Source organism: Chaetura pelagica, unplaced genomic scaffold, assembly GCF_000747805.2.
Source record: "Chaetura pelagica isolate M959 unplaced genomic scaffold, ChaPel_1.0 scaffold207, whole genome shotgun sequence".
NCBI lineage: Eukaryota > Metazoa > Chordata > Aves > Apodiformes > Apodidae > Chaetura > Chaetura pelagica.
The window spans coordinates 3,550,613-3,574,538 of NW_009953929.1; the positions used below are offsets into that span (position 1 = coordinate 3,550,613).

Here is a 23,926-nt window from a genome sequence, read left to right on the forward strand (position 1 = left end):
CCAAACAGACAAAAACAACCCCCACAAAAACCCACCCAATCCCCTCCCAACAGAGAAAGGAGGAGAAATCTAAGCAAATTGTGCTAGCAGTCTGCACATGAAAACTGCTACCTCACAAAGTTTAGCAATGACCATGGGGATTTTTCACACTCAGAATTAATTCTTGCACATCTTCTGATAAAATATGAAGCACTAAAACTTACTAATCCACGCCATATGTGATGCTACTTAGATGTTTCCTACACAAAACATTTCTGCATAAAGCAAGCATCTAACAAAAATAAATAAATTACTGCACAAATTCATTAGCAGCTACCAGTGCTCAGATGGTACCTTTTTCCCCCTGAATGAGTCTTTGCTGTTCTTGGTAGTTTAGGACAAGAAACTCATCCAAAATAGTATCCAATACCCGGTGTTGTCTAAAACCTGTTGAACTTGCCCTGTTAAAAAAAAAAAAGCCTTTTCTTTCAAAAATAAAGACTTCTTATTGTACCTTTTATTATACTTTATAAAGATGTACAAAACAGTCAGCACTAAGACGACTACATGTCCTCCTGACTGCTCTAAGGCACACACCTATGATTAATTTTAGTGAGTTTTTCCCTTAATCCAAAGTTCCTGAAAAGGAGGAATCCCTATGATCTTGCCCCACCCCTCCACTTGGTCTTAACTGCTCTCAGAAACTGTAGTTCTGTTTGTAGGAAAGTACTGCAGTCCTGCAAACTGTGACTTTTCAATTTATTCTTTTCATTTACTACCTTCACCCTTTAAGCCAGACTGCTCTTCTAGTAACAACTAAAAGCTGCCCTTTGTAGAAAAAAACAAGTGTCACCCAAAAGGGGTGTAATTCACTTTTCAGGCCAACTACATCCTTGTTCTGTGCTGAAAATGGCAGCCAGCACAACAAAAATTGACACCAGAGGTACTTGGGTTTTTTCCTTCCTTTTCAAACAGGCAACAAGTTATTTTCCCACTGAAGTGAGTTATACAATGGCTATGTATCAAATTTGAAAACTCAAAATTTCAGTTGATGAAAGCCAGATTCTAGAGGGAGACAACATGGGTAAAAAAAAATATCAATACACATGGTATTTTAATACAAAATATTAGCTTTTTTCTTTCTTTTTTTTTCTTTTTTACACAAGTCAGTTGTTTTTTAAATATAGAACCTTAAAAAATAAACAAATTGCTATCCACACACTATAAACACTTTTTTGTGCTCAGTTTGATCAAGTTACCAGAACAATTTAAACACCAGTCCATAGTTTAAACGCTGCCTTGAAGTTTTATGAAAACTATGCCGCACTGTGCTCTGTCATTATCGTATGTACAGTGTGAAGCACCTTCTTTCAGTTTTAATAAGGTAGTAGAAACTGTTCAGTTACCAGGTTCTTTGTGCAAGGGTTTCACATTCTACTCATGCTCAAAACAGATTTGCATTACATTTCAGTGGCACTGGTATGAGCAACCACGTGTAATTCTGTGAATGCTCAGTGGAAAAACGTCCATTACAAAAACTGAAACACATTCTGGAAGTTCTTCAGCTAGATAAAAGAAAACTTGTTAGTTGATGGGAAACACTAGCCTGATTAGCCAGAATTTAACAATTTCTAAGCACTGAAATGAATTTTGATTTCTCAAAGTTGAATAAAATTCATTAACTATCACATTTTCATAGAGATGAACTATATAGCAGATACATCTCAGGAATATTTGTAATTGCCCGCTTTTTGAACCCATAGAAAGAAAAAATTTCCCTCTAAGTTGGAGGTCTCAAAAGGTATTGTTTTAGTAGTAAATCATCCACAAGTTGCAGGTTGTTAGCCAAGTAGATTTTAGGATGATTTACTTGCATTACAGTAATTTACACAATTGAACTTTATGCATACAGTACAAAACTATGAACAAAAAGGTGAAGCAAACTTTTTTATTTATATTCAGGTAAAAACATTAACCTGATGAAGTAAATTATTGCAGATTTGAGAAATCAGCACATAAAACAGTTGGACAGAGCATTGCTTACAGGTGCTTTATCTGTGTCAAAAGACAAAGGCTGAACTGTTTGTTCCAAGCTAGCACTGGGAAAAAAAAAAAAGAAAAAGCCTACAAAAGTAATAAGGAACTTAGATCAAGAACAAGAAAACTCTTTACTCAAACAGGGAATGAAACAACTACTTTGTCTTTTAAAAAACTTCCTATCAATTCGAAATGCTCTGGCCTTACCACAATACACACTGGCCAGCCCAAGCTGTTGGGACTTCAACTACATGAAAGAAATAATTCTTCCTTGCCTCTAGTAAGAGGCTTTTGCTGCCTGAATCACTGTGTAAACAGCTCTAGAGCGTCGACTGGTAAAGGCTGTCGCCATTATATCCTACCACTACAGTAAAACTATGCTATAAGAAAGGTTCTACCTAGTTACAAAGGCTGAATTATATTGACAATATATATTTGATTTCAGTAAACTTTAAATTATCTTAATCAGAGAAAGAGGCATGGAGCAGTTAAGTGCCCATGCTAACCAAAACATAACAATTGTTGAATGTTGCACACAAAAAGAACCAAGTGAATTGCACATCAGACAATACATGAGGTTGGGTAAAATTAGAGGCAGGTGAGGGTACACAGAACTAGTCTACTAAACTAGATTCGTCAAATACATGGTGTATTTTAATTTCTGTACTTATGTACAAAAGTTGTCTTTGGAGGAAAAACTTCAGACTTAGCTAGATGGATACACACAGCCCAGTATTAAACTGCACAGCGACATTTATTGTTCCAGCCTGGAAAAACATCCCTTTTTAAATTTCACACAGCAAAGCAAGTTAAAAACTTCACTCATCAAATAAATGATAATTTAAACAAGAACTTGCTAAAGAAACCTTGTCACAACAACTTTTAGGGCCTGATCACTTTAAGTCCGTAGGGGCCTTTAATGAATATCAACCAAGTGTCTTTGTTTATAATCTGCAAGCCGTTTTTCTACAACAAGAAGGCGTAACACGTTTCCTTGACTCAGGTGATATATTTAGAAAAGAATCATGAGTTTCTCTTTTGCTGTAACAGGCAGACATTGCATTTTTCATTGTGATCAGGAAAGATGGAATGACTGCTGCCCTTCTCTTGCAGCTATCAAGAGTTTTTCACGCATTATCTCAATAGTTGAATAGTCCGGCAATTTGAGATAGTTCACACAAGTCATTACTGAGGGCAAGAAATCATCTGGATTCTCTGTAGACTCAAATGTCTTGCGTACAATTGTCAACGGAGGATTCAAACTTCGAAAGCCTAATAATGAGAAATGACATTCAGAATCAGGTTATTCCTCTTTAAAACCCAGAGTTCACACTGCAGACACCCAACAGCGACAGAAGCACGTGCCTCATAACTGACTTCATCTCAGTTTTTAAAAGCTTAGGATATGGATTTATAAGGCCAAGCTAAAAGTTACCTAAATTCCTTTCTGTAGATCCATTTTACAAGATGAATTAATAAAAGTAGTAAGCTAAATGCATCTACTTCCAGTTCTGTATTCTGAAGAACCCTCTTCTAATCACAGTGCTTTTAAGGGTCTGTTGGTTTCATACACACCTTTTAAGATTCTTAGAGATTATCTGACTGTCTTAACTTATTATTTTACTCTAGCTAAGGTTTTCATACTCCTAACCATCAATCCTTTCTGCACCATATCTTCCAGAAAGAGCTCTAATTTTTTTTCTTTAAAACAATCAACTCTCTCTTATAATGTCAATTCCTTAACTAGAAAAAAAAACACCAAACCCCAAAGAATGTAAGTAATGGAACAGATACATAAATTATGTTTTTACTTGCAAAGCGTTCAGCTGAGAATACAGTAAAATGTTTGTTCTATAATGGTCCCTAGCAAAGACAGCAAATCCCTCAGGTTTCCTCACTGCCTCTTATCTAAATTCTGAAATTCAAAAGGAGAAGAAATTAAAGTTTAATCACTATACTAGCATTGTCTCATTTCTAGAAAAAAAAAAAGTTTTCAGGTAGCAATGAATCATGTTGTTCTTGTCTTAACTTAAAGCAGCTCTAGTCAAGGAATACAGTATTAAGGGGTTTCCACTTTAAATTTTGAACTTTTTTTTGCCCTCCAGCAAAAACATCATGAGATTAACACAACGTTTGAGAATTCTACCTGAAGTCCACACAGCCACTGCCAAAGCTAGACATGTCAGACAAGTCTGAGCCTCTAAAATACACAGATAAATTATTTTTTTTCTATACTGAAATAATCAGTTTATTCTGAAATGCATTATTAATACTGCTTTTATATACAACAAAGTAGTAAACAAAACCTACCTCCTACAGGCAATCTGGGGCTACCTGTCACAAATTGAAGAAACAGTCTTTGCTGCTCACTATCAAAGCTACTGAGGATTTCAAAGAGATACTTCACTGCACGACTAAAGAGGGAAAGAAGCACGTTGTTATTGTTGACAGTTAAAATAAATTTCAGATTAATATTCAGTGCAATATGAATATTTTCAAATAAATTTAATACCGTTCTTTTAGCTTGAATTACCAAGTTAATTTAAATACGTATTTTCTAGTGCCAATATTTCTTTTAACACCAACACCACATTACCTGTCATGTGTATAACCGTGATCTGGCCTGCAACATTCCATTAAAGTCTTTGCATCCCATGTGTCCGTTTTACTGCCGCACAAGAGCTGCTCCAACTATAAAGTTAAAAAAAAAAAAGGAAACTTTCCCCTTTAGAACTTGAGGTAAAACGAGTACTTTCTGTTCTGACTACTATTACAGCATTCTACTTTATGGAAGAGCTTGCTACAGAACAATCTTGGTCACACCACGCAATTCTCAAACTCTGTTAATGCAATCGCCTCATCCCAGTGACAGCCTCATTTGCTGAATCTGCCTCTGCATACGATCCACTATCACATGATAAAAGAAAACTGAGCCATTAGTAAATAAATAACCACCAAACATAGAAATATAACATTTCAGTATGCAATTTAAAGGACACGACTTTTTATTAATATGATTCAGAAATGTAACATAATCAGACTGTCACAACTGCACTGCATGCAATGCACAGCTAGGTCAGACTGTCCATATGTACAGATATAAGATTATAAATACACTAGTAAAAACAAGTTTACCCACCTCCTCAGGGTAGAAGTACTGAAGATGACTGAGGGGGAAGACTGATTCGAATCCATCTCTGAACGAGTCAAATTGTCTGGCAACACCTTCATTTAGTGCCCAGAATATAACCAACTGCAGAGAAGAAAAAAAAAGTCAATTGAACAAAGGAAGCGTTGAAGCATCTCTAGTGTACTAAATACAACAGCTGCAGAAAAAAACTCTACAGAAGTCTGGCCATGTACTCACTCACAGAGTCTGACCTTTGATTCACAGAGCTGCTCTACAGCATTGCCTCTTTCTGCCTTAATTCATAAGCTCATATTGCTGCATGTGTCAAAGTGCAGTGCTGCTATAATGGAACAGACACAAGTTGTTGGGTTTACTCTTTACAGGTTTCTCACGTGGTCTGACATTGCAAATTAGCAGAAGTAATTTGTAGTTCAAACAAGCTCATATTTATAATATTCTAAGCATCCAACTTGTGTGTTTAAACAACTTGCCTTTATTTTTTGACAAAACAAGATTAATGCATGAAATTCAGAATAGCTGGTTAAACTGATCCTATTTAACAAAATATTTCAAAACAAACCAAACTTTTTTTTTCAGAAGTTTACCCTAGCTGTTCCCTCTGTACACTTGATACCTGTTTAAAACTCAGCAACTGGAATAGAAATCCTTAGGGTGTCATTGGCAGTATTATCTTAGTTTCCCCCATGGCAACATATGGGTCCCTTTTCTAATATAAAGTTACAAAAAGTAACTATATACTTTTTGTTATATTAACTGGATTAATATTATAAGAATACATGGGGGAAGGGGAAAAGCTACTTCATGTCATGTTAGTGGGATTTGGTAAGCATCATAAGGCAAAAGACAGCAGCAGTCTAAGGTTTTAAGGTGTGTGCTTTTTACGTTTTGTTTTAGTATCTGCAGTTACCCCCTCTCAGGATTAAACTCACCTTCCAAAGTGGACAGCACATGCTGGAACAATAATCACTGGGGAAGAGGGAAGGGGACATGACAAAATTTCTTTTAAATCCCCTGCAGTCAGCATTTCTCTACTAAATACATTACACAGGGCAGACTGCATGCCAAGTTCAGATTCTTTTGTCAGTTAGTGCCACTAGTGATTACACTTGCCTTGGCTACCCTCAGCTCTTGCAGGAAATGAAGGCTGCATGGAAAAGATGTGTTGTCAACACACAGCTACTAGTTTTTAAATGTGTTTGAAACTCTGACCTGAAATGCTGAGAAAAGCTTTGAAAGATATCTACAGATGCATTTGAATATGACTGAAAAATTCACTGATACTGGCTGGAATCCTGAAGCAAGTATTTCACCTTGTCCCAATAACTGAAGAATTATTTGTTCCAGAAAGCTCTCAGATGTGAAAGCCTGTTAGGTTCTGTGATAAAGCTTCCCTACAGAAGAATCAGGCATTGAATTTCAGGGAAGAGACATATCCCTGCTTTCACACATCAGGTTGTAATACTGAAGAGCAAGCTGGTAAGCATCAGCTGCACAGAAAGCTGCCCTACTGCATTTGATAACACACAATATTCTAGCAGCAGAGTTGCTGACTTAGAATTGTGATTACTTTTTATGACCAGCAGTGTGTGACAAAATCCAGCTGCACTGTATTGTTGTGGATTCAAAGAGGAGATCACATTGTTAAGTCAAAAAACTGTACTCCAGAAACTTTTTGTCTACAAATTTAGAAGATGGAAGTTGGCCTCTTTCTTTTTAGCACAGGAGAGAAAGGGGGAAAAGAAACTATAATAAAGTCTTTCACTATACTGGTAGCTGAAATAGTCCCACTTTCTGATAATGCTAGCTCCTGTGGAAACTGTCCTTAGGGAAAAAAAGGGAGGTGGAGAGTGGAATGACACGACTACAGGAGAGGCATGCAAAGGAACAGTAGGGTATTCTAGCTTTAGAAACTACTTTTAATGGTAATCCATACACAAGATTTTAATGAAAATGACATTTTCAAGAGCAGGGCAGCTGACATACAGAAACTTGTACAGGCCAGCTGATAAATTTAATACACGGTTTCTAAATTGTAATTCATCATACTTGTGATACAGAGGATCATAATTTTCTCTCTAAAACCTTTTCTATTTCCTTCACATCAAGTCTGCAATGCTAATCACTAGGATCTAGTTTAAAGACTCCTCTATATGCCAGGAATATAAAGACAAGGACAGAAAAACTGCATAGGTGTCCTTTGAAGAAAATAGTCCCTAAAGTTGCTTAGAAAGAAGCAGAAAGCAAGCTCTCTGTAGTTATCTGCTTTTCCTTTACAGTGCCAGAAGCAACAGGACAACTGCAGGACATCCGAGATATCTGCAAGCTTTTCTCAGCATATCGGATACCTGGTATGTGTTACCTAGAAGAGAATTAATTCCTCAGTAAATAGACTAAAAATGCTGTAACTTATTGTGCTGCTGGCATTCCCCATCTTTAAGTCTGCAAACAGCTTTATACCCGAATGTTTAATTTTATAAATGATTCCTGACCAGCAAAATATTTCAAGAAATAAAGAGATGACAAGTGGATATATATATGACAGCTTGAATCTGGAAGATGAAAAGCACCCGCTCAAGATTAAAGTCGTAAGGATTATGTAATAATTTTGTGAAGTTGTCAGTTGACATCCAGGAGCTGATATGCCCATTAACAAATAATTTCTACCAAAACATCACGTATGTTTCTTACCAGTGCTAGAAAATCTTAATCCTCAGTGAAACTGGCAGTAGACTAATCTCTCAGAAAATTGATTTAGGAAATGGAATAATGGCTTTTTCATTATGCAATCATTCTTTTCTCCATCCCCCTCATGACTTCATGCAACAGTAACTGGGTCCTTCCTTTGTTTCTCAACTCCCTTTCTAGGCTGTTTTTAAACTATTCCCTTTAGAAGTTTCTTATGTAGAAACAGTTTCCTACCTTTGTTCAGCACCATCACCCTTTTGTTTTTCAAGGTTTTTATGTCACCTCTGACATAGGAACAAATTAATATGTAGGAGTAATGTCAAATTATTGTGGCACTGTTTCATTCTCTGCTCCTTATCTATGTTTCTATGGTTTGGGAGTTCTGTTTGCTTGTTTTTGTGGGTTTTTTGTGTTTTGACCCAAAACTCAGCTGACATATTCTTTAGTCTGAATCAAAAAAACTTCACTATAGCAGTTCAAAGCTCACTGAAATGCCAGTACTACATCACTCGAAGACAATTTCATTATTATATGCAAATGTGGGAACATGTTGAAAGATTTTGAAAGTCCACACCTGAAATTACCTACTACAATATTTATCATCCAAAAAAAGGCACTTCTGACTACTTCATTATATATCAACAAGACTTGTTTGTACTATAAAATTTTCAAGTCAGGTGCACTGACTAGGATTCAAACAGTTTCTCTACAGTAATAAACTAGTACAGAACAGAAGCAATCAGTAGAAAAAAATATTGTTACACCCAGTTAATGAGAATGAACTGAAATAGGTATCAAAACAAACTTCCTGACAGAAAGTTAAGAAGAACAAAGAAAGCTTTAGTCCTAGCTTTGCTTTTACATACTCTGAGATACTCCTCTAAATTGTGGATGGTGACTGGTGTATCTTTTCCCCCTTTTTTCAGTTCTATGTTAGGAAACCCAGGAAGTGTGAAGTCCAGCCCTAGATCTTCCACTGAGCAGCCATTCATAGTCAGAGCCTCCAACGCATACTGTAGACTTTCTTTGGTCTAAAAAATTGGAAGCAAAAACCAGTGAGAACAATTCATTCACATCAACTTATCCAAATGTTATGACTTGCAAACCATTTTTTGCTAAGTAAACCCAGTTTTGTAAAAATATTACTACTATAGTTAGAGTACTCCTTGTTTTTCTTCTGTATTTTTCATAGTTAACAGTAAACCAAGACAAACCAAATAAACTATCTTAATAGAAAAACTTGCAAGATAGCAACACTTGACTTTTTCTAGCAATTTTGTAATTATTTTATTTTGATGTATATGGGGAAGGACTTTTTACCAGGATGTGTAGTGATAGGATGAGGGGTAACAGATTTACACTGGAAGAGGGTAGATTTAGGTTAGACATTAGAAATAAAAGTTCTTTACTGTGAGGGTGGTGAGACACTGGAACAGGTTGCCCAAGGAGACTGTGGAAGCCCCATCCCTGTTCAAGGTCAGATTGGATGGGGCTTTGAGCAACCTGGTCTAGTAGAAGGTGTTCCTGTCCTTGAAGGGGAATGGTTGGAACTAGATGATCTTCTAGGTCTCTTCCAACCCAAACTATTCTATGATTTTATTATTTATTGTGAAAATACTCCTGCAAGAAAAGGAGATGTGTACTATGCTAAGGCTCTTAGGCTATGTTTTCTTCCTTAGAACAGTTAATGGCATTCATATTTGGTGTGCATACTGACATTTTTCAGCTTTCATCCATGAGGTTTCAGGTTTTTCAGACTCTTGTTGGGAAATTAAAAGCGGTGATCAAGGAGAGAGAGAAAGTGAGACAGTGAAGTGAAGAGGAAAAAGGCCCACAAGTTTGCAATAACTTCACTAGTAATAAAGCAGATGTATTAAGCGTATGAATTAGGTTATTACCACCTACCATCTATTAACATTGGATGCTAGAAAGAGCATGCATGCCAAAGGCCTTTTATCGCTACTCTGCAACAGTGAACACTACTATTTTTAGATAAGAGCTGATAACCTTGAAAAAATTAAGACTCTTCTGTCTCACAAATTAAGCCAGTTCATACCAGTTCTGCATATGTTTTTCAGTGAGGGAGGAAAAAACCCACAAAAGGCACTCCTAAGAAAACACAGAACTTTTACTAAACCAATAAAAAAGCCAAGCTTTTTAAATGTTCAAAAATCAAATCTCCCCACCTTCTGATATTACAGTAAATTAGTCTTTTCAGGGTGAACCAAAAAGAGAAGTTATCTTAGGCCAACATCTGACAGTTTTAGCCATTATTAGCCTGGTAATCACATAGAAGAAACCTATAATAAATTTCTAATGTTAAGAGTCTGCATTAGAATAAGACAGTGTTATAATTACTAGCCAACGATTTAACAACATTAAAACTACTCCTTTTATTAGAATGAAGATATTTTCACTGTCACCCATCAGTATTAAGCACTATCACACACTCTCAATAACAGCTACTTCATAAAATCCAAACATGTGAAGATGCACCTCTTCCATTCATAGGGTTATTTTCCCACCTGTGTTTTGTCCTGTTCAAGTCTCTTCTTTTGTCTTACAATATCTTCAAGGTGATATATTGATTTGGCTACTACTGGATCAATACTGAACAAGTCATGCGACGTCAAGGATGTTTCCTGTCGTAACATCCATTTATAAAAAGGAAGTCCAAGAGGAAGGTCCACCTGGAAATCGAAACTTTGTTTAGTATTGAACTGTCTTCCAAAACTGTATCTTTCACCATTTTATCTCTTGACTAGATCTAAAATACTTTTTACCCATGCATAGTTCTAGCCCACACCAGAACATCATGTTTGACCCCTTTTACCTGAAAAACTGAGTCAAGAAAAGATAACTGACTGCCTGAGTACTGCAAGTACATTATATACCATTGGCAAGCTAGCAGCTGTAATAAGCCTAAAATGATCTTTGAAAGACTGGAGAGAGGTGGCAATATATGACAGGCAACAGTCTCAAAAGCCACTGTTAACATCTTTCCCTCTCAAAAGCTCAGCTGCATCTCCCCCACCACACCTAAACTACTAGAGCTGAAAATAATTCCATGCAACTCTTATATTTTTCCCCAACATAGTCAAAACTAGAATTTTAATTTAATCCTTCAGAATAACATTTTCCATTTTATTCTCACCAGTCTAAAATCCATGATTGCCTTGGCCATCAGTTTTCCTAGAAAGCGGAACTTCATTTTAACTTTTGCAATGTGAGCTGGCTTGGCTGTTCTACCAAAAGGAAGTGCAAAAAGGCCTTGAAGGTTATGGATGTACTTGGTACCTTCCTGGCTTCCTGTTAAGGAAGAAAAACAGTTCAATACATATACTGCTATTTTCATTCCAGACCCAAGTTTGAAAGCGGCTATCAGATAACCATAACCTAAAGCTTCTTATAAAATTAAAGGAAAACCACAAAGATAATCACACACAATCACAAGGCACATTATCTGACCACAAACTGAGGTGGTCTTTCCATCAAAGCCATTCATTAAAGTCAACTTAGAATCAATTGAATATTAGATCAATATTAATAGTTTAGGTAGCAAAACATTTACCTTTTGGATTGGCTAAAGTCACTTCTTCTCCCCTCCAAAGGCCTAAGTCTGCTCTCTGTAGCTCCTGAGATACAAGTGCATAGAACTCTAGCGTGGGGCCTAGGCCTGTGCCAACCTTCAGAGGGAGGGAGAGTGCAGGGAAAGGAGGAGTGAGATATGTAAATAAATTAGTCCATTAGGTCAGTTTTACTATCAAAACACTTAAGACTAAGAACTATAGTACATTATTGGCTATAAAGAAGACTGCACTGCAAAAAGTGTCTAGAGAACCTAACTACGCCAACACTTACAATATAATTGAGACAGCTTGGAAACACCACGTATCAGAGGGAATAATAGTGGAATAGAAGTATTAGCCACCAAATGATCATATTATAGAAGAAACACACACAGCTGTTCACTTGAGTTAGAAAAGCATGTGCTCTGCAGAATAAGACAGATTATGAAATCTGGTAGATCAGAAAAACTTTCTCCTAGCAACTAAAAAACACAAACAAGTATGCTAAGGATAATAAATGGATACAATTTAGTGGGACCAGCGATAGAAGGACCAAGAGACTGCCCAAGTCATTCTATTAAAGGGGTAGCTTTTTTTGTATTAATCTTCAGTAAAAAAAAGGAGTTAAATTAGAATGCATTGATATTACTTACTTCATTCTCATACTGGATTTCCAACATGGCTCTTGAACTGCCTAGATCCTGCATCACAGATTCTGCCTGTTTCAACAGCTCATCTCTGTTCACAGTGCGCTGCACATTAAAGAAGTTTTAAGTAGTGAAATTATGTCTTTAAGTCCCAGCTTCCAAGGCAGTTACAACAGGAACATACTAGTTATGCAGTTATTCCACCCCATGCTAATATAGTTTCAGTCAACGGTTTGTAAGCTTACATGTAAATAATTGTTGCTTCTATATAAAAACAGATGAGAATTGAAGTGTTCAATACAAAATGAAAAATCAATGCCTTACATTTCTATCAGTACAACTAGTAGGTACTACTCTTGCCAAGAATCTAGCAGTCGGACTATAATGTAGAAGAGAAGCATTGTTATGTGATACACCTTAAACTAACATGAAGATGAAAACAGAATAGAGATTTCAAAACCCTCCAGACTAAAGGAATTCTCTTACACCCTGTCACTGCAGATTCACTAGTAAGGCAAGTAGCAGGTTTCAAAGAACAAAACAAAACAAAAACACCCAACAAAGCAAAAAACAACAGCACTGGAATTTCTGCATGCTGGAAGCTCTATTCTAGTTGAACTAGGTTTTCATATCTCATGTCTTTTTTCCCCAGAGATATTCAAGATCATAGAGCACATCTATGCTATACAGCAGATGTTAGTTTAAGATAATCTCTCTCCAGGCTCAAGAAGACACACAAGACTCCATCAATTTGAAACAGTCACAGCTCAGTTTTATTATATGGCAACAGGAGTTTTAATACTCTCTCAGAATACATGGACAATGATTTATTTAGGTAAAATGGGTCTAAATCTTATTGCTTAAATAATTCTGAAATTCTACATAAAGCAAAATGGAGGTTTACAAGGTAATACAAGGAGATATTGCCAGCGTAACCAAAAACTTCAAGTTGCTTCTTGGGGCATAGTTTCTGTAAAGGCTCCAGTTCAGAATTAAGCAGGAAGTGACCAAGCAGTGTAACATACTCTAACCCCTTCTGCCACCTACTGGCAGACACCGAGAAGACATTGTCCTCTCGGGGGCTTTAAATTAAAACAAACCTCCCCTTCATCGGTATACTACTAAAACCTGAAGTTTTACCAATAAAACTTGCTGACAGTGGTATTCTTAATAACAATATAAAAACACACAGATAATTCATTCAATTTTTAAAGCAAGATATACCTACTTTTTTCCTGTCCAGTCGTGGTGCTACTCTGCTATCCTGAGAATCTGATTGATTGATTTCTGGATTAGTATCCAGTAGTCTTTGCATGGCTCGATCACGATCAAAAGCAGTTACATAAAACAGCATTTGACGGGTATCAAATGGAAAGAAAAATGGGCTGTAAAGAGCATTGGATTAGTTAACTGTGTTTCAACTAGCATCTATGACTATAGTTGTATTTTAAAACACAATAGAATTGCAGTATACCCAAAATTAGTGCTTTATTAAACACTGTGGTGAGAGCAGCCTCCAAAGGAAGCCTTCCCAAACACACCTTAGTTTCAGATACAATGCTTATGAGCAAGAGTCTAAAGATGGAATTTCATGTAAGAAGGAACCACAACCAATTCTAGAAACTTCTAACTCTTCCAGAAAAACAACTCAGAATACTTGAATGCTCAGCTATTCAGTTTGTATCAGAAAAGTACTCTTACTTGTTCACATGTTTTACAACTTAGATCAGTGATATTAAGAGGGTGGGTCAAGTTGTCATATTTGAGGGGCAAGGGGAGGAGTGAACCGGGAACCTACAGCAGCACCATTCTATCTTTCACCATTTTCAAAAAACACTAAATCAAAGACTACCAGAGAAACTTCTTGTTTTAGCTAATCAGTTCTACTACTCAAAGTCATGTACGCTAGCAGTGTAGTATTCCACTGACATTTAAGTGAAAAGGCAGTTTTACAGAACAAATACTGCTACAGATGTTTGTATAAGAATATATATTTATACTCATCATTTGTTCTATGGAATGCTTATGAAGAAATTGAGGTTTTTTAAAAAATTAAAATCAACTAGCTTCTCTAGAGTACACATTTACAGTCAATTGTCACCAACATTGCTTCAATTAACATGCTTGAAAAATCCAAAATTTCTTATTCTTTTAAGTGTAAGATTTACAGCTTATACTCTGCATCAAGATACTACAAAGTATTCCTAATACAGGCTTATTAACTTTATAATATTTGATCAGTAATGATAAGTATTTTCCTTCATACCATATTGAATATGCTAAATGAGGTTGTTTGACAAAACTGTCACTGAGCACTTTAAAAGGAGAAAAAAATCACCTGAATAATCAAGTACTATTATATCAATGTGAGAACTTCAAATTGCTCAGAAATTCCTGTAAGAAGTGGTCCAAACTTTGCAGCTAGTCTCTCTCTCCATATTTGGCTTAAACCATGCCATATAGTCGTAAACATTCACCCCGGTGTCTATGTAACTCAGACACTGGTGACTACATCTTACTCTCCCCCAGCACTTCCAAAAGCCTGGCAACGTATGATTCACCTGGGCTGCCCAGCTGAGGCCTAGTGAACTCAAATTAGAAATAGAATATGGCAAGTCATTCATACCATGTTTTTCCAAGTTCTGTCAGCCAAGTTGGTATGTTTCCTGTCATAATTACCAAAGGATCTTGAAGCTGCCTGTTTGCTTTTGCTGTCAGTTTACTGTTGATAAACTCTGAGGTTGGAATTATCTCCTTGCAGATTGCATTCTGTGTTAAATAAAAACAACATACTCATAGTTAAAGAAATGCTGGAAGAATTACCAAGCCTTGGTTAAGAGGCTTTTTTTATGCTTCTAATTTGCTTACCATCACAAGAAAACAAACTTCCATTGTCACTTTGGTAATACAGAGTCTAAGCTATGAAAGAAAGACTGAGCAGATTTTTACCATCCATTTTCTTTTCAGGAACAATGTTAGTCTTTGAACTTAAGAAAGGAAAAAGCATGGAAAACATGTTTAACATGCTATAGAGGAAATATGTTAGACAGAATTTATAACTTTCATCTTACCAGAAGTTAGATAAATACATAGGGGAAGATGATGGCATTTATATTATTTTGTCTTAGTGGGGGGTGGCAGACAGAGGAAGAAAGCTACTTTAAGGTGTCTGAGGACAGTTGTCTATATCAAATATGGAAGTGATTTTAAAAGTGCTCTACTCACATCATACAAGTAATACCAGTATCGACTGATAGCATGTAGAACTCTCAAAAGAAGAATAACATCTAATGAGGGATCTTCAAATGTTATGTTTTCAGGTGGAACTGATATGAGGTAAACTTCTAGAGGATTTAATACAGAAGGGCATACACCATCTAGCAAAAAAAAATAATGTTATCAAAACAAATAAATTAGAAGTCTTCTTCAGAAGTAATTATTAGGAGTCTAGCAAGTATTAGTCACAGCATTCACTTAACTACAACAGTTTAGTCAGACATTTCAGTAACTATTTTTAGTTCCAATACACATATTAATATATGCTTTTCTTATACTATGCTTGCTTTAGAAGAAATACTGGTGTCTCTAAAGACGACTCCTCCCCATCCTTTCAGAAATTTCACAAATCTAACGTATTAGCAAGGCAACACACTCACCATGCCACAATTCATCATGCTTTTTAGAATTTCTAGGGGAGGTTTTCGTGGGAGCAGTTTGTGCTCTTCCTCTTTTACCACCAACACAGTCCTTACTACCATCTTCATCCTCTCTTACAGGTTTGTACCTAAAAAGCAAAGAGAAGTTAAAAACGTGTTTGTGAAGTGCTACTTACACGGAAATAAAAGCAGTTATAAAAGTTTTAGCTGTTTGATTACCAGAATTTCACTTGAATGACAGTTAAAAGCAGAAAGACAAGAACAATGCATTTGGGTATGATCCAGCCTTGGAAGCCAGGCCCTCAGAAGCAAAGTATGGTCATGAGGGGGAAAAAAATGGAGACACTCTGGCTCCGTGAACTGGAAAGAGAAGCAAAAGGTATAGACAAAAACACAAAGTGGGTTGTTTGTTTTTTGGGTTTGTTTGGTGGGTTTTTTTATTGTTTTGTTGTTGGGGGGGGGTGAAGTTTGTTTTGTTTTTCTTTTGCATAACATATTTAAATACTAGAAAGAATAAGAACTGCTGAACATTAAAATGTTTGGTACAATCACAGGTATATACTGCTCCTTGCTAAGTATGGCCAGAGAATACACTTGCACAGCAATTAACTGTGAAAACCAGTAGAAGCTGATCATAATTTGTAGACTGCAGGCACATTCTCTATTGTTTGTGCTTAGCTACCTAACACTCAATTATTTCCCTCTATCTAGCAGGTGTCATTTAAGATAACCCCACTTCTTTTTCATTACCTTTGCTCATAAGCTAGCAAGAACATCAGTAGCTAACAGTGAATTCACACTAAGATTTCCAAATCTCAAGCATATCAGCAAATTCAAAGTTTCACAGCTTTGAAAGTGTGGGAAAGAAAAAAATATAAAAAGGTATATAACCATTTTCTTTCTGTATATATATATCTAGGAAACTGGAGAAGTTGCACCCCAGTTTCTCTAGCCAACTTACCAAATAGTATGAGTCTTTGTCCAAATCCCAGCTCTTCCCAATGGGTTGCTTTCATCATCTGTAGACTCCCTCTCCTCCTCGGCTTGCAAACTGTACTGCCGAACTGCCTGATACACAGTCATATTGTATGGCAGCAAGTGATCTCCAATGTAAAACTGCAGTCTGTGTCTCACATTCCCTGAATTTAAGAACTGAGCAGCCTGGTCAAAACAAAAAATTCACAAAAGTTGGGAATCTTGCTGCTAGCTTTTCCTTAAGACCGTCCCCCCTTAACCTCAGAGCAAAAGCTTACCAAAGACTCATCTATTTCTTCATCTGAGCCATCATCATCACTATCCTCATCATCTTCTCTAACTCTTCCATAACCTGAGGCAAGAGAAGAAAGACATCCTCATTTGTTTTTACAGAAGACATAGCAATGCTTTTCTACTGACTTTCATGAAGCCCACTGTTTAAATCAGTTTCAAAACACATCAAAAAAAAAACAAAACAGTAAGGTTCACACGTTAGAACAAATTTCAGTATCAGTATTTGGCATAAGAATGCCAAGTGACTGTCAGATTGGCTGTAAACTAAATTAAACTTCTGTTGGCATTCAGACTGAACTGCTTACAGGAAGGAATTTGTCCCTGAAAATATTTTCTGCAGCCTTAGTCTCCTCCCCTGTAAGCTAGATACATAAGCACCTCCCATTTGTCTTCAACATAATCCTCACAGGTTTTTACAGAATCTGTATGACTGACAGTACTGGTCATCCTGTGAAGCAAGACATATGTGACTGTATAATATATATAAATACATATATACCTCTAACTACAAGGTATCTTTCAATGGCTTGTACCAAAGCAAGAGGATCAATCTTCACAGGTCCACCCTTCCACTGTTTGACATTAGCACAATCTGGATGTCTTTGCAGTTGGCATTTTAGTTGATGCGTATTGAAGAATTTTAAAGCTTGGGATCCTCTGTTAAGAGAAAAACTCAAAATAATTTGTGAAAAAAGTTGCTACACAAAGAATCTAATAATAATACTTGCATTTTAACGTGCATTAAAATAAGTTAATCCATGCATTTACACATTTATTTGTTCAGAGTATTATTTCTCATCTTATTTCTCTAAAATAAGCTAGTAAATTTGGATAATTAGATTAAAAAATGTATTCTAAAAGAACATCAGAATCCAAGCTGAACAAAATCTGATTTCGAATGGAAGCTAGACAGATTAAGTCCTGTCTGAGGTCTGATTACAAGATGGTCTATACTGACCACCTTTGAGATTTGAAGTTGTTCAGTGGTCAACTGATGCCACATGAGATTTAGAGCTGTGTTTACCTGCAGAGCAATAAGGATCAGAATCAGGGGTGAAAAATACAATTATCTATTCATGTTTTCTAATAAGGACCTAAACAGAAAACCTGGAAGCTTCTCTGTTCCCTTGCCCACTATAGTTTACATACATGTTTCATCATACTAAATTATCAATAATCAAGCTAGCCATTTTTACACACAAACCTTTTATCTTGGGCTGCTTCTGTTTCTAGGTGCTAGTGAAAGACTAACAAATCCTTATGCCTCTAAATCCTCACTGACATAATCCACAATAAGACCAGCAGTCAAACAATGCTGCTGTTGTCTGACCTCCCATGTTTAATTTCCTATCAAGATTAATAGCAGTACTTAATTTCTATGATTAGCAGCTTTATTAATTCTGTCATTTCCCACTTTTTACAGAAATAATGCATATTAGCAACTATGTTAAGATCACAGAGCACATACTACTTGCAAAGGCCAGTATCAAAACAACTGATTCTTTTTAATATTAGGAATCTGCATATTGCATTCCTTTCCATTAATTTTAAGTTTCACAAAAAAGTATTAATTTTCATGTAAGTTAAATGAATGCTGTACTTTAAGGCTCTAACACATTTACTATAATGTTGTACCACAATTACGTAAGTCACCTAATATATAAGTCACGTTATATTACTGTCTGAGAGACAGAATATTCTGACATTTCCAGCTTTAAACAATAGCTTTCAAAAATTTCTTTTCAGTGCTTCTCCCCCCTCCTAATTTCTACATAGTCACAAGACTGTCTATAATCAATCTGAGCTTTCGGCCTGCAACACAAAATACTTTAAAAATGTGTAAGTAACTTATGCTGAAAGTCTTACTAACTGCTATAGATTGAATGAAATATCACTGATTTATTGAAGCACAGAACAAAAGTTTTAGAAAGGTCTTCAGTCCCCCAACTTTATTACTTAAAATGCAAATCAGTTGGATTCCAATCTATTTTAAGACACAAGGCAGTTCTACAGTTATTTTAAACTATATTTACAGCCAACAGTTACACTCAAACCATTATGATCCTAGAGAAGAGAACCTATCTGAATAACAAAGTTTAATGCTGTAATACAAAGTCTTAGTAGCTAAATAAGTTCACTAAAAAAATATCAGTGTTTCAGCAATAGACAGATTGTTTCCAGTGTTTGCTGCATGGGGACAAGGACACTTGAATTTTTAAAGCTTAAATTTAGATACTGCATTTAAAATTACACATTCACCTTCAATTTAAGTGAGAGAAGTCTCAAAGAGGTAAGTAAACATTCAGTTAAATATTCAATCTTCCATAAAAAAGCCAATTATGTAATTGCTTTTGTCTTTAAGAAGTTCCCATTACCTCTTGGTACTATGAGCATTGGAATAAGTTTTGGAAAACAAAAGCTTCTAACATAACTGTTACCTGAGCATTAATCCTTACCTGCTCCCTGTTCCATTTCCACTAGGGAAATCATGAACTTTGACAGGAAACTGTTCCATCTGACTGAGGCAATTATTCATTTTATGGACTAATGCCAACAAAGGTGCATTTTCTAATGGCTCTAATCTTCCAAGGGGTTCTTCTCCAGGAAGCTGAAATATATTCCAATCTTTTAGATATGTGCTTGAATTAATCCATCTTAAATAATTTATACCACAAGTTGTTTAAAAAACCCAGACAACACAGAAATTAAGAATTGCTCTTCTCACTCTGAAGTAGCAACAGTATCAGGATTAGATAGCACCGAAGTTTATCAAAGACCTGTTTCAGTTAACACACTTTCCTCTCCTAGTTTCAACTGAATAACCCTACAGATTTTAAGCACACACTCAAACATGAGCAGTAAGTTTCATGGACGCTGTATCCTCTCTTCCACTTTACACTTCTTTTTTAAAAAACAGGACAATCTAATTTCTTGCAGCATTCAGGACAAAAGAGAGCAAATGTTAAGATCACTAGCCAAACTCTTTCCATTTCAATTTATTAGAAGTCAAGAACAACTTAAGATGTTGAAGACTCAGACAATTTTCCATTTTGGAATTTTCACCACTGCTGTGTGGACTTCTCTGTAGATACAAAAAAAATTCTAAGAAGTTTGACTTGTACAAAACATGTAATGAGGTGAAAGTTGCAGTGTTATACAGCATAGAACACTCCCGTACTCCATCTTTAAGTCAAGGCCACTATCGAACCTCTCAAATGGTCAGGTAAGCATAATTCGAGAGAAAGACAATCAAGAATAACAAAACAATAAACAAGAAAACTTACTGGAGAAGAAAAAAATACATGAAGAAATCTTTTCAATCTGATATCCCTGCTTACAGCATCTTTCTCACTTTTAGATGTCAAATAAAGCAGCAGTTGTTTAACAAACCCACTATGCTGGATTTCAAATGAGGAGACGTCAGACTCCGAGACAATGCTACGGATTTCTACAAGGCACTCTGTCCCACCATCCACCTGAAAAGTATGAAGGCAGTATTTTACTACCCAGCTGCTAAGGGATTAAGAAATACCATTTTTGCTCCTACTGCATGGAACAGCTTTAAAGGGAGGGGAAAGAAGGGCGAGTCTGGAGTATAGAGTAACTCAGTACAAGCAATAACAAGGCAAATAATCTGAGGCTCAGCAATTTCTCTGTTCAAGAGGAGACATTACAGGTAACATCTACATTTGTCCTGTTTACAAGAAACACGAGGTCCCATTTCTGTTTCATCCACTGTAAAAATGAAGATTTTAAAATAAATTTAAAAACACCATAGCGTCAGATTGGTATATATTTTACATTATACATGTGTGGGAGAGAGGAGGGGGGAAGATTCATATTTTATTTATTGCTTAGTTAAAACTCAAATGTTCAGCTACTTTAGAATTTACAGGTTTAGATCATCTATCAAGGTTCACAACTGCCTGAGAAGCAAGCTTCAAGTTCTTGAGATGCTAATAAATGGTTCCAATGTGTATTTCTTCCATCCTTTCAACAAATGGCTACTTCCCTCTTATCCTCTCACCCCACCGTCCCCTAAGTTCTTATTACAAACTGTGTTATTTAAGTATAAAGTCAATCCCTAACACTTACTGTAGAATATTAAAATTTGAAATAAAATGCTATGTAAATGACACACTGCTAGGAATCAAGAATACCCTTGCTAATACTAGTCATTTATCATAAGGGGTAGTGTGAAAGCTTACATACTAAGTCCAAGAAAAAATTCCAAGCAATCTGTTCCAAGTTAAGAAACACTACATCATCCTTTAACAAAAAGTGTGTTTAAAATATTGGTCATGCTCTCCAAAATCATCAGCTTTCCTCTAGCTTCCTCCTAAACACTTCTACTGCTTTCATTCCCACCTCCACTCCAAGTAAATTTTCCATTTCTAACCTGGAGGTTGAGTTGTTCAGTTGCAGTGCAAAGTCTCTGTAAAACATTTAGTGCAGGATTGCTTCCATCCATGTTTTCAGAACTAAAATAACGTTCAACAAATTTATGGGCTTGCTCCTTAATCCAGCCCTTAATTTTTTCTCTGTAAAGAAGCACAGAAAAGGCATTTGGCCACACCAAACATTTGCATACTAAATATTACAAGTAAATGCAGCCGAAGTATCATTTTCCTCATGTTAAACAGTCACACACAAAACCCCTTCCCTCTTATGCCAACACAGTAAAGGTCTATTCTCCACAGATTACTTGCACCATTTCCCAAGGATGCTGTTTCATTAAGAGGTTATTTTCTCTACCTTAATTTTTTAATTCTTCCAGTTATTTTAAGTGGTTAACTTCAAATTTCTTCAACAGATGCTCCTCAATGGCTTATCATAAGAAAGTAGCTGCACCTCAAATTCAACACCATATTAATATTTTTTTGTTTTTTGTCTATGTACCTGTTATTGGAAATTGTATCCTTGGAAGCAGCCCTTGCAAGACCACTTACTCCTGCTGTTCGTGCTGGTTCAATATTGTTACTGTTGGACTGTGTGCTTAATCTTCCCCATGTTTTAGGATTTAAACTTGCCAAGAAGGAAGATTTAGGAGATTGGGTAGTTGTAGGGCTTTTAGCTGGGGGAAGCAAAGACAAAATTAAAAGAAATCAACAGGTTTATTATAGCTAGCACTCCTGACAGCCTATAAGCTTACTTTTAAATTTAAAATAAGACAGAGGATCTCACTTTAAGAACTGCTTACCTTGATTGTCTACTTTGTCATCATCTCTTGGAGGCGAGTATTTTGGTCTCCTTGGCCCTCGTTTTGGCAGTCTTTTTCTCTTTAAAACATCACTCAGTCGTCTGTTCAAATTTAAACACAAACTAACATGTTTCCATCCATTGGATTCATATGAATACCCATCCCTCAGCTTAAGATGCATCTGCCAGCTATTTCCTCAAGAATTAAAAAAAGGTTCCATCCCATAACAAAGAGTCCATAAGGAATGAACGAGCTCTCAGAGAAGGAGCCCCAATTTCATTTTAGTTGGAAGGACAAAGTGACTACTCCATCCCAAAGGAAGGGGTTTGCCTGCTGTCACATTTCTACAATGGGTAGCTAAATGCAACCAGAAGTTCTGCTGATTCAAGGCAGATTAAATTTTCATAGGTTTATTTGTGTAGCCATCTGCTCATTCATACACTTAGAAAAACCAACCAAACAAACACCACAAATCTCTACTAAATAAATACTAAGAGACACTGGCTACTTGACCTGCTTCCCCTATTAAAGCCCAGAAAGCACTTTTTCAACTATTTATGGAGTCTCTACGCACCAAACCCTACACTTAACAAGTTCACATATTTCAATTCTGGTTTAAGGTGAGTTTCCTTATTATGCCAATACATTAAGACAGACATTTCACCTTTAAATAAAGGCAAACTGTCTAACAGTAAAATAACTCCAGAGATACCAGTTCTACAAGTGTTCAGAATGGATGCATTCCAATACAAGAACCTAAGGATAACTTCTCTTTCCTTCAGTCCACAGCAGAAAGTAACCATGCACCATAGCTATGAATGCTCTCAAAGAAACACTTGGTCCTCAAGAGTTACATGAGACTACAGCTCTTGCTCTTGGCATTCTCCACTCCCTCCTCAAACAGCATGAATTTGTTTCCTATTACGACATTGTAACTACCAGGTCACCAGTCTTTGCTTTTTCTTTATAAAAAACATTTTGTATAAAATGAAACAAAACTATCCACTGATAGCTTCCAACACCATTTTAGGTCCTTAGAAGAAACTAACACAGCAAAAAGCCAATGATACTGTAGCAGCTCATGTCAGTCAAAATGTAAAAAAAACAAAACAAAAAAAACCCCCACAAAATCTAAACAAACAAAAAAACACAGCACAAATAAAATGCCACACATGGCTCACAACAAATAGGGCACTTACCCCTGTGGGCTCAGATCCAAAGAATCCTCCCGGCTGTGTTGTAAGCTGGGAGAGCCCAAATCAGCAGCTGCATTACTGGCAGCAGTGGCTGTTCCAGTACTTATTGTTGTAGTGGCACCCAGTGTTCCTGATCCGTTAGTGCACACTTTTGGTGGGCTGGTTAGCAAAGCTTCAGACTCTGCTAAGTTTTTCACTTGGTGCATCACCCCTTAGCAAAAGAAGAAATCTTTGTTGTGTGGATTGGGTTGGTTGGGAGTGGATAGGGGGGCTGGGAGAGGGAGTAGGGACAGAGGTGTTTGAAAAGGTAGAAGTCTTATTAGAATCTCTCTTTTGACTATGACAGCACTGGCTCACCCCACCCATCAATAGTAAGTTTAAAAAAAAAAAAAAATGTTAAACCCTCTCCTGAAAAAGTTTAGGAAAAAAAAAAAGCAGGACAAACGCTAGCTAAAAAAAAAACCCAAAACTCCACAGTAGATTTTAACAGAGTTGCTGCCCAAGATTAATCAGTTTTTTTCCAGTAAGATTACCCAT

At 36.3% G+C, this 23,926-nt stretch overlaps 1 protein-coding gene across 4 annotated transcripts in view; it reads right to left on the reverse strand.

The window, feature by feature from the left end:
- Window positions 1–2,751: 2,751 nt before the first annotated feature.
- Window positions 2,752–23,926, reverse strand: part of TRIP12 (thyroid hormone receptor interactor 12) — a 51,073-nt gene continuing 29,898 nt past the window's right edge. For all 4 annotated transcript variants that reach the window (XM_010001632.1, XM_010001635.1, XM_010001634.1 and 1 more), the window contains 22 exons: window positions 23,393–23,600; window positions 22,194–22,294; window positions 21,893–22,067; window positions 21,393–21,534; window positions 20,278–20,469; window positions 19,450–19,601; window positions 17,493–17,665; window positions 16,978–17,051; window positions 16,686–16,885; window positions 15,725–15,852; window positions 15,294–15,445; window positions 14,695–14,837; window positions 13,297–13,453; window positions 12,075–12,173; window positions 11,424–11,538; window positions 11,007–11,161; window positions 10,378–10,542; window positions 8,719–8,883; window positions 5,156–5,269; window positions 4,613–4,707; window positions 4,327–4,430; window positions 2,752–3,288 (listed from right to left, as the gene is read on the reverse strand). In XM_010001632.1, the coding sequence (XP_009999934.1) occupies window positions 3,092–3,288; window positions 4,327–4,430; window positions 4,613–4,707; window positions 5,156–5,269; window positions 8,719–8,883; window positions 10,378–10,542; window positions 11,007–11,161; window positions 11,424–11,538; window positions 12,075–12,173; window positions 13,297–13,453; window positions 14,695–14,837; window positions 15,294–15,445; window positions 15,725–15,852; window positions 16,686–16,885; window positions 16,978–17,051; window positions 17,493–17,665; window positions 19,450–19,601; window positions 20,278–20,469; window positions 21,393–21,534; window positions 21,893–22,067; window positions 22,194–22,294; window positions 23,393–23,600 (3,206 nt within the window). In that variant the 3' untranslated portion in view covers window positions 2,752–3,091. The remainder of the gene's footprint in view (window positions 3,289–4,326; window positions 4,431–4,612; window positions 4,708–5,155; window positions 5,270–8,718; window positions 8,884–10,377; window positions 10,543–11,006; window positions 11,162–11,423; window positions 11,539–12,074; window positions 12,174–13,296; window positions 13,454–14,694; window positions 14,838–15,293; window positions 15,446–15,724; window positions 15,853–16,685; window positions 16,886–16,977; window positions 17,052–17,492; window positions 17,666–19,449; window positions 19,602–20,277; window positions 20,470–21,392; window positions 21,535–21,892; window positions 22,068–22,193; window positions 22,295–23,392; window positions 23,601–23,926) is intronic.